Source organism: Tauraco erythrolophus, chromosome Z (genome assembly GCF_009769465.1).
Source record: "Tauraco erythrolophus isolate bTauEry1 chromosome Z, bTauEry1.pri, whole genome shotgun sequence".
Lineage (NCBI taxonomy): Eukaryota > Metazoa > Chordata > Aves > Musophagiformes > Musophagidae > Tauraco > Tauraco erythrolophus.
This window is the reverse complement of record NC_141496.1, coordinates 51796711-51810881: the sequence shown is the minus strand read 5'-3', so window position 1 is coordinate 51810881 and position 14171 is coordinate 51796711. Positions and strand designations below refer to the sequence as shown.

The following is a 14171-nucleotide window of genomic DNA, read 5'->3' as shown; positions in this document are numbered from 1 at the left end:
AAGCTTATAAATCAAGAAGAAGGCATTAGTTTTTCAAACTTACAGTAAGTGCTCTGATAAACAACTTCTCAGTCAGGAAACCAGAAAGCATCCAGGTAATAGAAGCCCCCTGAAGGACAAAAAAAAGCAATGAGAAAACATGAATTATTATTGCAATTATTATTGCAATGTTTTTTCAAACTATATTCCAGAGAAGTCAGTCAGGCTACTCCTACACTTCATATTTCATAGACGTTAAAAATTTTTTCACCATGACTTTCACAGTCAAATAGATTTGCAACATCCAATAAATTTGTGTGTGCAGCAGAAACAAATTTTGGATGACAAAACAACCTACAAAAAGCATTGTAATTCAACAGTTTCTCTCAAATCTACTTTGCACCATTGATTTAGAATACACAAGAAGTAGGAAGAATTTTGTATTTTTTAACCTTGTTGTAGGTGATGCTGTCAAATAGAGACATTAAAGAAGACGATCCTTTGATCTTGTCCTCACTTTCTGACAGCGATCGAACTCCTATTTCATTGTCTTCCCTTAACACAGGTTGTACAACATGATCATAAAAGATTTTATCCTGAAAAAAAAAACAAACAAATCTAAGTGAGCTCAACAGAAAATACTTATTCTCAGGAAAGGATGCAGATTATGGGATTAGCACTAATAGAAATAGTCTGTCAATAAATAAGTAACAATCCTTTTGACCCCTCCCCTAACTTTTCCATGAAGTAAAAGGGACCATACACCAGATCCTAACATTTTCCACAAGCAACATTAGTAACCAGTGAAAATTTTACATCTGAGAAGACTGTGGGCTTGGGCCTGACAAAGTGTAATCCTCAGAGAAAAATAAGCCAACTGTATTAAAAAGCAAATTAACAAATACTGAAAACTGAAAACTTGTATCGCATTTACATCTGTATGTCATTATACAGCAGCATTTTCCTCCTAAATTCTCTATTTCTCCTGCTGCAACCGTGAGCAATAACCTAAAAACTGAGCTACTGAGAGTAGCAAAGCTTAATTATGTGGCATTTCTGCTGCCAGACAGTGAGAAATATGGAGGGAAAATGGCTCCAATGGAAAACGGCTACGTGATTTAGCTTCACGTAAATCAGTGAAGTACTCTTTTTTTCAAATGATTCAATTTTCCCCCCGCTGAATATCTGTCCTAACAATGGACAGAAAATGACACAATTACAAAGGTAAAGAAATAAATCTGAATTTTTAAAACACTGCAGACCACTTAGAGCACTTTTGCTTCTCAAGGAGAAGAACACAGGCTTCCAATTAATGGGATCAAATTTGTTGACTAATTTTTCTCCTTGTAAACAATCAGTAAATTTAATTTTCAGGGTTCAATTTGTAACTGGGTGGTGATCAGAGAAAAAAGTCTAGTTGGAGGCCAGTAACCAGTAGTATACCCCAGGAGCAAATACTGGGTCCAGTCCTGTTCAACATCTTTATTAATGATCTGGATGATGGGACACAGTGTACCCTCAGCAAGGTTGCAGATGACACAAAACTGGGAGGAGTGGCTGACACACCAAAAGGTCCTGCTGACAACCAGAGGGACCTAGACAGGCTGGAGAAATGTGCTGACAGGGACCTCATGAAGCTCAACAAGGGGAAGTGCAAAGTCCTGCAGATGGGAAGGAACAAGCCCAGGCACCAGTATGTGCTGGGGGCCACCCAGCTGGAAAGTGGCTTTGTGAAAAACGACCTGAGGACATAAAGGACACCAAGTTGAACATGAGCCAGCAATGTGTCCTTGCACCAAAGAATCATAGAACATAGAATGGTTTGGGTTGCAAGGGACATTAAAAATCATTTAGTTGCAACCTCCCTGCCATGGGCAGGGACACCTTCCACTACATTACGTTGCTCAAATCCTTATCCAGCCTGGCCTTGAACACTTCCAGGGACAGGGCGGCCACAACTTCTCTGGGCAACCTGTTCCAGTGTTTCACCACCCTCAGAGGGAAGAATTTCTTCCTTAGATCTAATCTAAATCTTCCCTCTTTCAGTTTAAAGCCATTGCCTCTTGTCCTATCACTACATGCCCTTGTAAAAAGTCCCTCTCCAGCTTTCTTGTAGGCCCCCTTTAGGTACTGGAAAGCTGCTACAAGGTGTCCCTGGCGCCTTCTCTTCTCCAGCCTGAACAACCCCAACTCTCTCAGCCTGTCTTCATAGGAGAGGTGCTCCAGCCCTCGGATCATCTTCGTGGCCCTCCTCTGGACCTGCTTCAGCAGCTCCATGTCTTTCTTCACAATCTCACAGTTGGACGCAGTACTCCAGGTGGAGTCTCACAAGAGCAGAGTAGAGGGGCAGAATCACCTCCCTCAACCTGCTGGCCACACTCCTTTTGATGCAGCCCAGGATACAGTTGGCTTTCTGGGCTGCGAATGCACATTGCCGGCTCATGTTGAGCTAGAAGAAGGCTAATGGTATCCTGGGCTACATTAGGAGGAGTACAGCCAGTAGGTCGAGCGAGGTGATCCTTCCTCTTCCACTCAGCACTGGTGAGGACACACCTGGAGTGTTGGGTCCAGTGCTATGCTCCCCAGTAGAGTAAAGATACAGAGCTGCTGGAGCAAAGGCCATGAAGGTGATGAAAGGACTAGAGCATCTCTCCTATGAGGGAAGACTCATAGGGACTGTTCAGCCTGGAGAAGAGACGGCTCAGGGGGATCTCATCAATGTATATAAACACCTGATGGGAGGGTACAAGGAGGACGGAGCCAATCCCTTTCCAGTGGTCCCCAGTGACAGGACAAGAGGCAATGGGCACAAAGCCAGTCACAGGAGGTGAACATCAGGAAACACTTTTTCACTTTGAGGATGACCATGCACTGGCACAGGTTGCCCAGGAAGCTGGTGGAGTCTCCATCCTTGGACATATTCGAAAGCCATCTGGACAGAGTCCTGGGCACCCAGTTCTACGTGGACTTGCTTGAGCAGGAGGTTGGACCAGGTGATCTCCAAAGGACTCTTCTAACCTCAGCCATTCTGTCATTCTGTGAATGTGTACGGCCCACAAAACTGTAAAAAAAAGCTGTGTATTCTCAAATCTGTGTAATTTACTCTGGATTTTCCAAGGCACATCACGTAACTGTAATTTAGCAAATGGAACTACTGCCCACTATTAAAATTTACTTTATGGACATAAATAAAATGGTAATTGTTGATTTTCAGGAAGGCAAGCTTCTAAAGGAAAGTAATGAATGGTATTTCATCTGCACCAAATAAAAAGCAGACTGGATTGACTGCAGTCTCAGGCCTGCCCAGACTAAAGGCTTCTCCTTTCTTCAGAAGCTGAGGGCACTATGCACAGACAATTATGACTGCACAGGCGAGTGCACCTCATCTGATGTCTACAATTAGCAGTACCTGTCCTCCTGTCTCAGAGTTTAATGATGGATGAAGTTTTCTAATAAGCTATGGGATTTATGCTTATACACATTTGGGTGGAATGGGAAGGACTTCGACTCTGCTGTAGGATTAGCTATGTGCATTGTATTTGCCTTATCCACAACCAGATATTCATGGACCCAGTGGGATAAACTGACTGAAAATGGCCCAACTCAGTCACTGCCTAGTAAGATACCTGAAGCATGGGTTGCTTGGAAAAGAGCTTGGACAGGCTGGGAGGCAAACCATCAGCTACAGGACTCAGGAGAGAAAGCTGGGTTTGCCACGTGACAGATCTAGGGCAAAATACCATCTTCTTGTCACTGCAGAATCACAGGTGTCCAGCCATCCTCTGCGCCAGCTGTAGAAGAGCTGGGTGTGATCATAGCCCCCAGCAGATAGAGACCCTCCAGGGAAGAAAAAAGACCTGCTGGTCTTTCCCAGGGGAGCTAGGTTACTAATGTCATGGCTTAATTAAATTCCACCTCCTGCACCTTGCTTTTCTTCATACATGTTGGAACTTTGCTACTTTAGCATACTTCAATAAGTGTTAGTACTTACCAGTGAAAGCTTGGGCTCAACAAAGGTAGCTCCCAGGTACTCAAAGTAAGAAGCCAGTCCCTCATTAAGCCACAGATCATTCCACCAGTTCATTGTAACCAGATTTCCAAACCACTTAAATAGAAAGAAAAGGTGTCTCAACATCTCTCTGGACTGCTGTTCTCATTTTTGCAGGTTAAACGCACATACCTATGCTGAAGTAACTTTATTTAATGTGTACATGTCATTTGAAAAAAAATGCTGGATATTCCCTCAGATAGTGAAAATTCATTAGAAAAAGATGCACCTCTGAAAAAGGTTCTGGGCAGTTATTTTTCAATTGTTTCATCGACAGTTTCATACCATGAGTATGGATGTCAGTGCTTTATGTCATTTTTTTACTCTATTTGATTTTGAACACTGCTCAATAAAATTTAAATATCTAAAGATCATATAAGGCTATGATTAGAAGTAGGGCATTTATCAAGCAATTACAAAAACATTTTTCCATGTTCTTAACAAAAGGAAGTTGTCAGGGGAATGATAAACAGAACTGAGGAAACAGGGGAATGATAAACAGAACTGGGAAAATAGCCATTCCCCAAATCAGCAAATCCCTATCCTGGCAAGCAATATAAATTCCACAACAGCTGCTATGTTCTTACATTTGGCAGTTCATATTTAACAAAAAACTCATCACTTGCAGATTTGTATTTTTTATTTAATTCTTAAAAACTTGAACTCAACTTTGTTGTAAAATAAAGTTTAATTAAGTACTATATTTGTTTTATTGGTGTGCAATAAAAACACTCCACTTATCTGAAGGTCTGAAAAGTTACAGACCTTGTCAGAGGGCATACAAGTGCACTAGCCAAGTCAAACTCTTTCGCTAACTTTATTGACTAAGTGCAAATAGTTGTCGCCCTGGCAAACAACAGTAAATTAAACATAACCAATAAAAAAGCGAAACTGCATTATCATTTCAAACCAAATAAGAAAAATTTTGAAAATCTCTATGAAAACTGGACAAAGATCCAGCTACAGAGTAAAATGTCTTCATATTAATTTTTTGCTATCATACTATAGGCCTTTTCTTACAGAAAAACAAATACCTTTTGCAATATGTACATGCCCTGCCACTACCAAAGAATACTTATAAAGTCCATTAATTTTCACACTAAGTACTAAGTATACCGTATACAGAGAACACTGTGTCATCCCTACAGTATTTTCTAGTATGGCATTCAGGTACTTATAAGAAAAAAAAAAATAAGTAGCCCATTAGCAGTTTTGTATCAATGACTCCTGTGCAGTCAGTATGCAGACTGTAACATGACAGAATCTGCTGTTAGTATTGTCAGTGGAACATACGTTCAAATAATCTTTCAGTACTCTAGTGCTCACACTCCCTACTGTCAAGTCACTATTTTTCTTCTACTAATCAGTGACTGCATCATCAGCAACCGTAAAGAAACAACCTCAAAGACAAATAAATGTACAGAATTTTTTACCACATGCCTGGTGTCCTAGCTCATGTGACACAATTATGGCAACCATTGCCTTTCTGCCTGTGAATTTATCACTTGGGAGGTACATCAATAATGATTCTTGGAAAGTCATTAGCCCCCAGTTTTCCATAGCACCTGCTCCAAAATCAGGCAGTGCAACCAGATCTAAAATGAAAAAAAAAAAAAGTATCTTTAAAATTTTTGGAAGTAAAATGCTCACGTGATTTTAATGCTCACACTGATTCAGTGTGCAATTAAAGGATAATAAAGGATAATTAAAGGATACTACATTTTAGTGGTTCTTTGCAGTATTATGTCAACACCATTGCAAATGGTCTCTGAAATTTCTTCTTGTCATACTTTTCATCTGTGATTGCCACTCTTTCAGGGAGAAACATAATAAATTCCCATGAAGCCCAGATCTGTATTGTTGTAACTACAAATGTTTTCAACAAAAATGAAGGCTGTATTCTACCAATGCTAGGAGAGAATATATTCACTTCTGACTCTCAGAAATCTTTCTCCGTACAAGTTTCTCATGTGTTTGGGAAAGACTATACTTACCTCTTTCTTCAGTCTAACTTTTTTTTTTAAAAAGTCTTTCTTTTTCAACTCTGTGAGTAGAGGGATCTTTTCCATGCTTATTTGAAAGATGCCTTAGAAACATCATCTCTTTGTTTCCACAGTGGGGCTGTTATCTCTGTACTACTCTTCTGCCTTATGCACAGGGAGCAGTTTTCCAGTTCAAATGTGAGGATCAAGGATCTCAAAGTTTAAACTCAGCAGCAAAGATCAAAAATTGAAAAATCTCCACAGAGCATTTTGGAAGCAAACACAAGCTTGTAGTCCAAACTAGCTGACCATGAGCCAGTCCTGGTCAGAAAGCTAGGCAGTTCATGTATGCGTGGTGCTGAACCCAAGCAAAGCTAGACTGCATCTCAAAGAGGCTTATCACTTCGGGCTTGCAGCAAAGGTATTTCACTTTCAGTGAGGCAGCGCTCATCTAGCCAACTCAGGGCAAGAGAGATCATTTATAACTGCATTAAAATCATGTGAAGACAAACCCTTAAATATCCCCCATTTTAAACGTGTTTATTCTTAATTTCACATTTTGAGTTCACAATAGAAATCTCTAGCATTTACAAGGAGCTATTCTTGGTTGATCTAATCCTATCAATTTTTAAGCAAAACTCCAAAGAAAGACAGTGGGAAATGCAGTTGGTATTCCATAACTACAGTGGAGATTGTAATGGTATTCTATGCTTATGTGAAATTGAAAACTTACGTAACAGGAAGCCTGCGATACCGCTCTTCTGCTTTAATTCTGCAGTATTTTTATACTAATGAATTAATGCATTGACATTGCTGCTAAACAAAAGAAATATGAAACAGAACTGTCTACAATCCTTGCGTAGCTTGTATGATTACTAAGATAATAAAATGTAGTGAATAAAGACTGTCTATATTACATTTTCCCTAAGAAGTGCAGTAACTGCAATTTATTCTAAATACACTGGTAGATAATACATGTACACAGATGAAAATGTATTCAAGTGCTTAAATACAGATTTGACAAATCCACAAATTATTTAGTCAAGAAAGGAGGGAAATTCTTCCCCCACAGTCCTGCAATCTGCTAAGATCATGGGCAGGTCCAAAACTCATTTTAAATAAGAATGCCTTATGTGCTCTCAATATTCTACTAACTTGTATAAAAAAGCACATTTCCCCACAGTATTACTGCTGAAGCCCTTGGGAATCTAAGTACAAGTAGCAGACAAACTGCTCAGTGGAACTACATGATGGCATCCTTTTTTATTGACTGAAGCTTGAATTACCTGACTTACCTGACAACCAACTCCTTTCCATCCACTTTGTAGCCTCATCTGCCCCTTTATTAGGAAATGATGCTTTAAAAGAATGAGTGGGATGAGAAGGTAAGAGTGCTGAGTTACAGGTTAATAAGAGACATGATGCAGAAAGGAGAATTCAGTGCGATAAAGCTTATGGGTTTTATTCCATGAATGTAGTAAGCTGTAAAAAGAGAATACTGCAAAAGAACCCATTGCTTCTGCGAACATTACACCATCAGCAGCCATTTCTGGTCCATTTAAGAAAGTAAGTAATCTCACCTGTCTTCGGCAAAGGGTAGCTGACATTAAGTAAGTCTTCCAGAAATGAAAATATTGGGCCTGTGATATTTAAAGCATAGTCAGCATATCCATTTTTAACTGCCTCTTTCCGAGCCCAAATACGTATCTGCAATAAAACAAGGAAGCAGTATTTTAGACAACCGTCACATGTTCATTTTCTTCGCTTCTCTTCTGTGAACCATTGTTTGAAAATGCTGTCTGTCCACAGCAGACCATGCAATGAAGCTTTTGATGAAAATATCCCAAGTTTTGCTGGACCTAACAAAATGTGGCACTGAGCCTAATCCTGCTAAAATATAGCAAAGTTCCGGCACTTCGAAAGGGCCAAGACTAGAATCCAACTATACATTGCTGGAACAAATGGACTCCTGGTTTTTCTTTTATTAAATGGGAAATGTTGTAGAACTATTTAGAATCACGCATCTTAAGCCAATGTATTCCAGCCTGTGAGTCTGGGTGACAAACTTTCCTTCAGGCCGCCACTGTCCCTGAGGAGAGAGAAATGGATGTTCAGAGAGCATCTGCTGTCCAAGCACACACATCTCGAACTTTCTCACAACCTGAAACAGACCACCAGCCTCCCATTGCTGCTGGAGAGACCAGACGACATCTGTACATCTGAGTAATGGAGACAGCAGCAGCAAGCAAGGCTTTCCCCTCCCATGCTCATTTGCTTTGTCACAGTTCTTAAGAGGCAGCTGTTTGCCCATGGTGATGGAGTAGACTGAGAAAAGGTTCATGTCTCCATCATGTATCTCTGGATGCAAGATCCCTCAGGTGCCCAGCAGCTCAAAACTCCTGCATTTCTTGTATCTAAATGCAATGCAATGTCTCACAAGGAACTGCACTGCCAAATACTAAGAGCACGGTTGGGAAGCATCAGGATTTCATTTACAAGGGAAAAAGTAAAGCATACTGTCAACAAAGTATCCTCAGCCTCTGAGCCCCTCTTTTCAGCCAAGGGAGGAGATTCAAAGATCAGGTCACTTCATTCTGTAAAATCTAAACACAATGAGCAGATACAACATCCTAATCGTAGTATGAGCTTTGAGTTATAATACTGGTGGTTTTGGCTGTAAATTACTTACCAGAAATGACAAAACAGACACAACAAACACGCTCACACAAATACTGCAGAGGCATAAATTGAGCATCTCTGTCTGAAACCAAGGGGCGAAATACTCTCCCCCTTCTATCTCACAGAACAGGGGTAGTGTCTCTTCCCTGTGAAAAATGCTCGTTTGAATGCTTGGCTTTGCTGACTCCTCTCAGTAGGCATCAGCCCAAGAAAAAGGCACCACAGTCAGAGCTGTAAGTATCCAACATGTTCCATATGGGGGATAGCAGGTATGATATTGGCTGGATGCCAGATGCCCACCAAAGCCGCTCTGCCACTCCCCTCATCAACTGGACAGGAGAGAGAAAATACAATGAATATAATGAAAGGCTGGTGGGTCAAGATAAGGACAGGGAGATCACTCAGCAATTACTGTCAGGGGCAAAACAGCCTCAGCTTCGGGAAAATTAATTTAATTTATTGTCAATCACATCAGAGTAGGGTAATGAGAAATTAAAACACCTTCCCCCCACCTCTCCCTTCTTCTCAGGCTCAACTTCACTCCTGATTTCTCTACCTCCTCCTCCTCAGCAGCACAGGGGAACAGGGAATAGTGGTTGCGGTCAGTTCATTACACGTTGTTTCTGCTGCTCCTTCCTCCTCAGTGGGAGGACTCCTCACACTCCTCCCCGCTCCAGTATGGGGTCCCTCCCAGGGGAGAGGGTTCCTCATGAACTTCTCCAACATAAGTCCTTCCTATGGACTAAGTTCTTCAAAAACTGCTCCAGCATGGGTCCCCTCCATGGGGTGCAGTCCTTCAGGAACAGACTGCTCCATTGTGGGTCCCCCACAGGGTCGCAGCTTCTGCCAGAAAACCTGCTCCAGCGTGGGCTCCTTTTTCCACAGGTCCTGCCAGGAGCCTGCTCCAGCGTGGACTTCCCACAGGGTCACAGCTTCCTTTGGGCACATCCACCTCTGCTCCAGCATGGGGTCATCCATGGGCTGCAGATGCATCTCTGCTCCACCATGGACCTGCCTGCCTCACCATAGTTTCCATCACTGGCTGCAAGGGAACCTCTGCTCCAGCACCTGGAGCACCTTCTGCCCCTCCTTCTTCACTGACATTGGTATCTGCAGGTATCTCTAACACATTCTCACTCCTCTCTTCTGATTGCTGCTGGTGTTGCACAGGTTTTTTCCCCCTTCTTAACTACATTATCACAGAGGTGCTGCCACCATTGCTGATGGGCTCAGCCTTGTCCAGCGGTGCGTCCCTCTTGGAGCCGGCTGGCACTGGCTCTATTGGACATGAGGGATGCTTCTAGCAGCTTCTCACAGAAGCCACTTCTGTAGCTTCATTGCTACCAAAACCTTGCCACGTTGTCCTGGTTTTGTCTGGGACAGAGTTAGTTCTTTTTTTTTCACAGCTAGAAGAGCTCTGTGTTTTGATTTTAGTCTGAGATTTGTTATGAGAAGGATGTTGACAGTGCAGTGATGTTTATAGTTCGCACTGAGACATCATGGACTTTTCAGCTGCCGTGTTCTTGCCAGTGTGCAGGAGCACAACAAGATAGGGGGGAGCATGGCCGGGACAGAGAGTCCACAACTCCCCTTATGATTTGAACTTAGACTTAGGATTGAGGGCTAAATTTGCCAATGAAGTATTCCATATCATGCAGTGTCATGCCCAGTGTATAGATGAGGGCTGACCGGGAAGAGGTGCTGTAGCTCTTCTGGGACTCTCTTACAAGGGCTCTCTCGGCCTCTCAGAGTGCTCTCTCTCACTCTTACTCTCTTCGTGCCTCTCACTTATCTGGGGTTGTGATGACAGGACTTACCTGTTTCAGAGTCATTTACCAGGACCAGACAGGTGTTGGTCACCAGGTGGTGAGCAATTACACTGTGCATCACTTGTTTGTATATTTTATTATCACTGTATATATTTTTCATATATTATTATTATTATTGCTTTTGATTTTATATTATTATTAATTTGTTCTTCTCTCTACCCATGGGTCTCCTTCCCTTTTCCCTTTTAATTCTCTTCCTTGTTCTCCTGGGGTAGGGGAGGGTGAGCGAGCAGCTGTGTGGCGTTTAGTTGCTGCCTGGGCTAAACCACAACACAAGTTATCCCATTACAGACATACCAAGTCCAATTTTCACTGTAAAAAGTAGCCAACACTGTGCTTCCTAAGTCACCTCTGTGCTGTCTTCTCACTTTGTCCCACCTTTTCCCAGTAGGATGACAGTGAACTAACCATGAAGCTAACACTGTGCTGTCATTTATTAAGGATAGCAGGGATATGTTACCCTTAATAGCTTTATACTTGAGTTTACTATTTACTTTGAAACAACCTGATACATCTTTCCCATGCTGACTTTCAGCAAAAGAAGGAAGGTGAAACAACTGGTGCCAACAGAGTGTATTTTTTTACAGATTCCTTCAAGAAGCTTTGGCCATTGTAGTGTAAGAGCAAAACTGAATACTCCCAGATGCAGAAGCTTCAAACACAAAACAATCACTTTTGGAGGCTAAAAAATGTGCACGCTGCAGAACAAAAGGTTAAAATACTAGTATACAAAATGTTTAGAGCACAGTATTGCTCCTACTGGCGTCACAACGCTGCTCCTCAAAGGGCTTCAAAGAACAAGGCACCGAACTTCAGTGGTATGTCACAGCAGTGGAAATGGATATTTTTTTCAACTGAGAGAGCTAAGAAGATAAGAAGACCCTGAATTATGACCAGTACTTTCTGCAAAGTAGTTGCCTCTAAAGTTTTGACATATAGAACCCATACCTGTTTGTGGAATTGTATAAAGTGACCAGGGCAGGATACTGAACTAATTGTCCTAAAGGAGAGATTTCTGCAGAAATATCTGCAGGATAAATGTTAGTATTTTTGCCACATAATCAAATATTTTTGGAATGGAAAGCACAGCTAATGTCTGTAATACCTTCTAAAGCACATGATGCACCACAGAGCCAACTTCTGTTGTAAACTGCTATAATGTGTTATGCAGCTTCGTATTTACCTCGTTTCCTCGCTCGGTTCTGGTGACATAATCAAAATCGCAAATCACAAAAGCAGTCAAGTAAGTTGACATTCTCAGTGAAGTGTTAAATGTGGTAACAGTCCACAGGCTCCCGTTTTCATCCTTCATTTCAGATACATCTAGAAAAAATATCAACGAAATATTTGAACCACTGCTCTTCCACAGCAAACAAGGAATTTGGTTTTTTCCGCATGTTTTTTTACACTTCAATATGTTGTATTTCTTCACTAACTTCGTATGTTTCTGGTAGAAGGCAAGCACCCATATGTTGCTACTACCACGTATCAGAGTCATGACCTTTCAAGTAGGCACCAAAAATCCACTCTTGAGCTTCTTAACTGAAGTCTTGGAAGGATACCAAACTGTGTCAGTTTTAGGATGTGGGCAAATTCTGGACAATTTATCCCATGATGAGTATCTCTAAAATGTGTGATCTATAATGATTCAAATATAGGTCATGTGTGCCCAGGAATTATGAAACATTTAATCAGATACCTTCCTTCTAAACAAGGGAGACATGGACAAGATTGTCAGAGGAAGAAAATGCTTTATGTGATTCTTACAGAGATCCTATCTATTATAATTCCTATGTTACTTAGCTTCTATGCAAATCTCATAAAACTTCTTTTTTATGGCTGAAAAGTATTTAGGTGAAAAATAAAGACTCATGGCACTGAACTGCAGAAAAAAGCCATTAAGAAGAAGGCAAGAGATCCAACAGATTTCTGTAGGAATACTAATTTATGGAATTTTTTTGGAATCTTATACCTCACATGCATCACACACAAGATTCCAGCAAGGGACAGCAGGAGCGTATCCAGAGCCTTATGATCCTCTCATTCTTATTCTGCATATACACAGAAGGCTATAACATCTCTGCCTGCTAAAACAATTTTTTGTGTGTTGTAAATATGTCTTAAAATCTACTTAAAACAAAAGGAATCCCTTAATACCACAATTACAGGCTTTGCATACTGGGGCTGCTGTTTTGTTTTAAGCAGATGTCACGCAAAAAGACAGACACACTGACTAAGCAGTAAATGCCAGGAACCAAACTCTATGCAGCCTCCAGCAACCAGAGGAAAGCACATCGCAACTGACAAAACTATAGAATTAGTGCCATTGGAGATATTAATTACGAATAACTGTCTCCAAATTTTTAAGTTCATAAGCATAAATTTTCTGTGCATTTTCAAGATATTAGCATACGGATACCAGAACACTGCTGTATCAGGTGATGTAGTCGGTTCAGATAAATTACATCTTTTTTAAAAATAATTTAGGGTGAAAAAAACACTTAAGTCTACTTGCCATTTACCTACCAATAGCAGGCATGTTGGAAAGAGCAACATAGCTTGGGTCATGGACAATTCTGATATTAAATGTGGCCTTCATGGCAGGTTCATCAAAGCACGGATAAACTGTCCTGGCGTACGTTGGTTCCAGTTGGGAGGCAATCAGCATACTATATTGAAAATACAAGTAAAATCAATCCAGCATGCTACAGCTGATCAAAATCAACATACAGTATGTAAAAACACCAAATCAGAAAAAGCAAGAAGTGAATCATATAGATATGCAGACTTGGAAAAAGTTTGGTTATTATTTAAAGCCATGATTAAAACTCTACGCCAACAGACAGTTCAGTTTCGATGTTTCTAGAGAAAAGCAGTCTTTTTTAATTAGGTCTTTTTTTTTTCCCCCCTCACAGGCCTTTTCCAGTTATCATATTTAAATATTGGAGCTTTTCTAGTTTGTTTATTAACATAGAGTTGGTTAAAGCTTTCCATGTGGCAGGCCAGTGCACAAAAGCGGATACAAGGCTGTGATAGTTTGACGGGGGGGGGGGGGGCGTTCTGGTGGCAGGGGAGGGGATTTGCTCCCTGTGCCACCAGATCTGAGTCCCATCCCCCCCCGGGGGGTTGCGCCAAATCGGCGCCTCTGCGAATTGCCCTATTTAAGTTGGGACAAAGGGGCGGGAAAGGGCTTTTTGCTCAGGAGCGAGGAGAGAGCAGGAGGGCGCTGCCCTCGCTCCCGGCTCCCGGCCGGGCGACCGCCCGGGCCCGGGCCGGCGCCATGTGCTCAAGATGGCGCCGGGGGAGCCGCATGGGGCACTCGGGAAGCGCCTCGCTCCCGGGGTGCCCGCCGGGCCGAGCTCCTCCAGAGAGGATTAAGATCTAAGAGAAAACAATCACAACGACCAGGACAGTTAAGGATGGAGCAGGAGGAGGGGTACTGGAGCTGAGGTTTCCCTTGCAATCGGTGTGAAGATGGCAGGCGGCCCCCCTGCAGCCAGGGTGTACCCGGCGGAGCGGAGACCCACTCATGGACCGTGGAGAAACCCACGTCTGTGAAGAGATGCCTGAGCCCAGGAGAGGTCGTGGAGCAGGACATGCACGACAAGGTACTGTTAATAATGGGCATGGAATGCACGACGAGGTCGTGAAGGC

General features: G+C 42.0%; 1 protein-coding gene across 1 annotated transcript in view; it reads right to left on the bottom strand.

The window, feature by feature from the left end:
• LVRN (laeverin) overlaps positions 1 to 14171 on the bottom strand; it is a 42381-nt gene that overhangs the window by 21489 nt on the left and 6721 nt on the right. Inside the window, exons 2-8 of the mRNA XM_086629540.1 lie at positions 13044 to 13186; positions 11701 to 11840; positions 7590 to 7716; positions 5468 to 5622; positions 3971 to 4084; positions 432 to 575; positions 44 to 109 (exon numbers count right to left, since the gene is read on the bottom strand). Of these exons, the coding sequence (XP_086485666.1) occupies positions 44 to 109; positions 432 to 575; positions 3971 to 4084; positions 5468 to 5622; positions 7590 to 7716; positions 11701 to 11840; positions 13044 to 13186 (889 nt within the window). The remainder of the gene's footprint in view (positions 1 to 43; positions 110 to 431; positions 576 to 3970; positions 4085 to 5467; positions 5623 to 7589; positions 7717 to 11700; positions 11841 to 13043; positions 13187 to 14171) is intronic.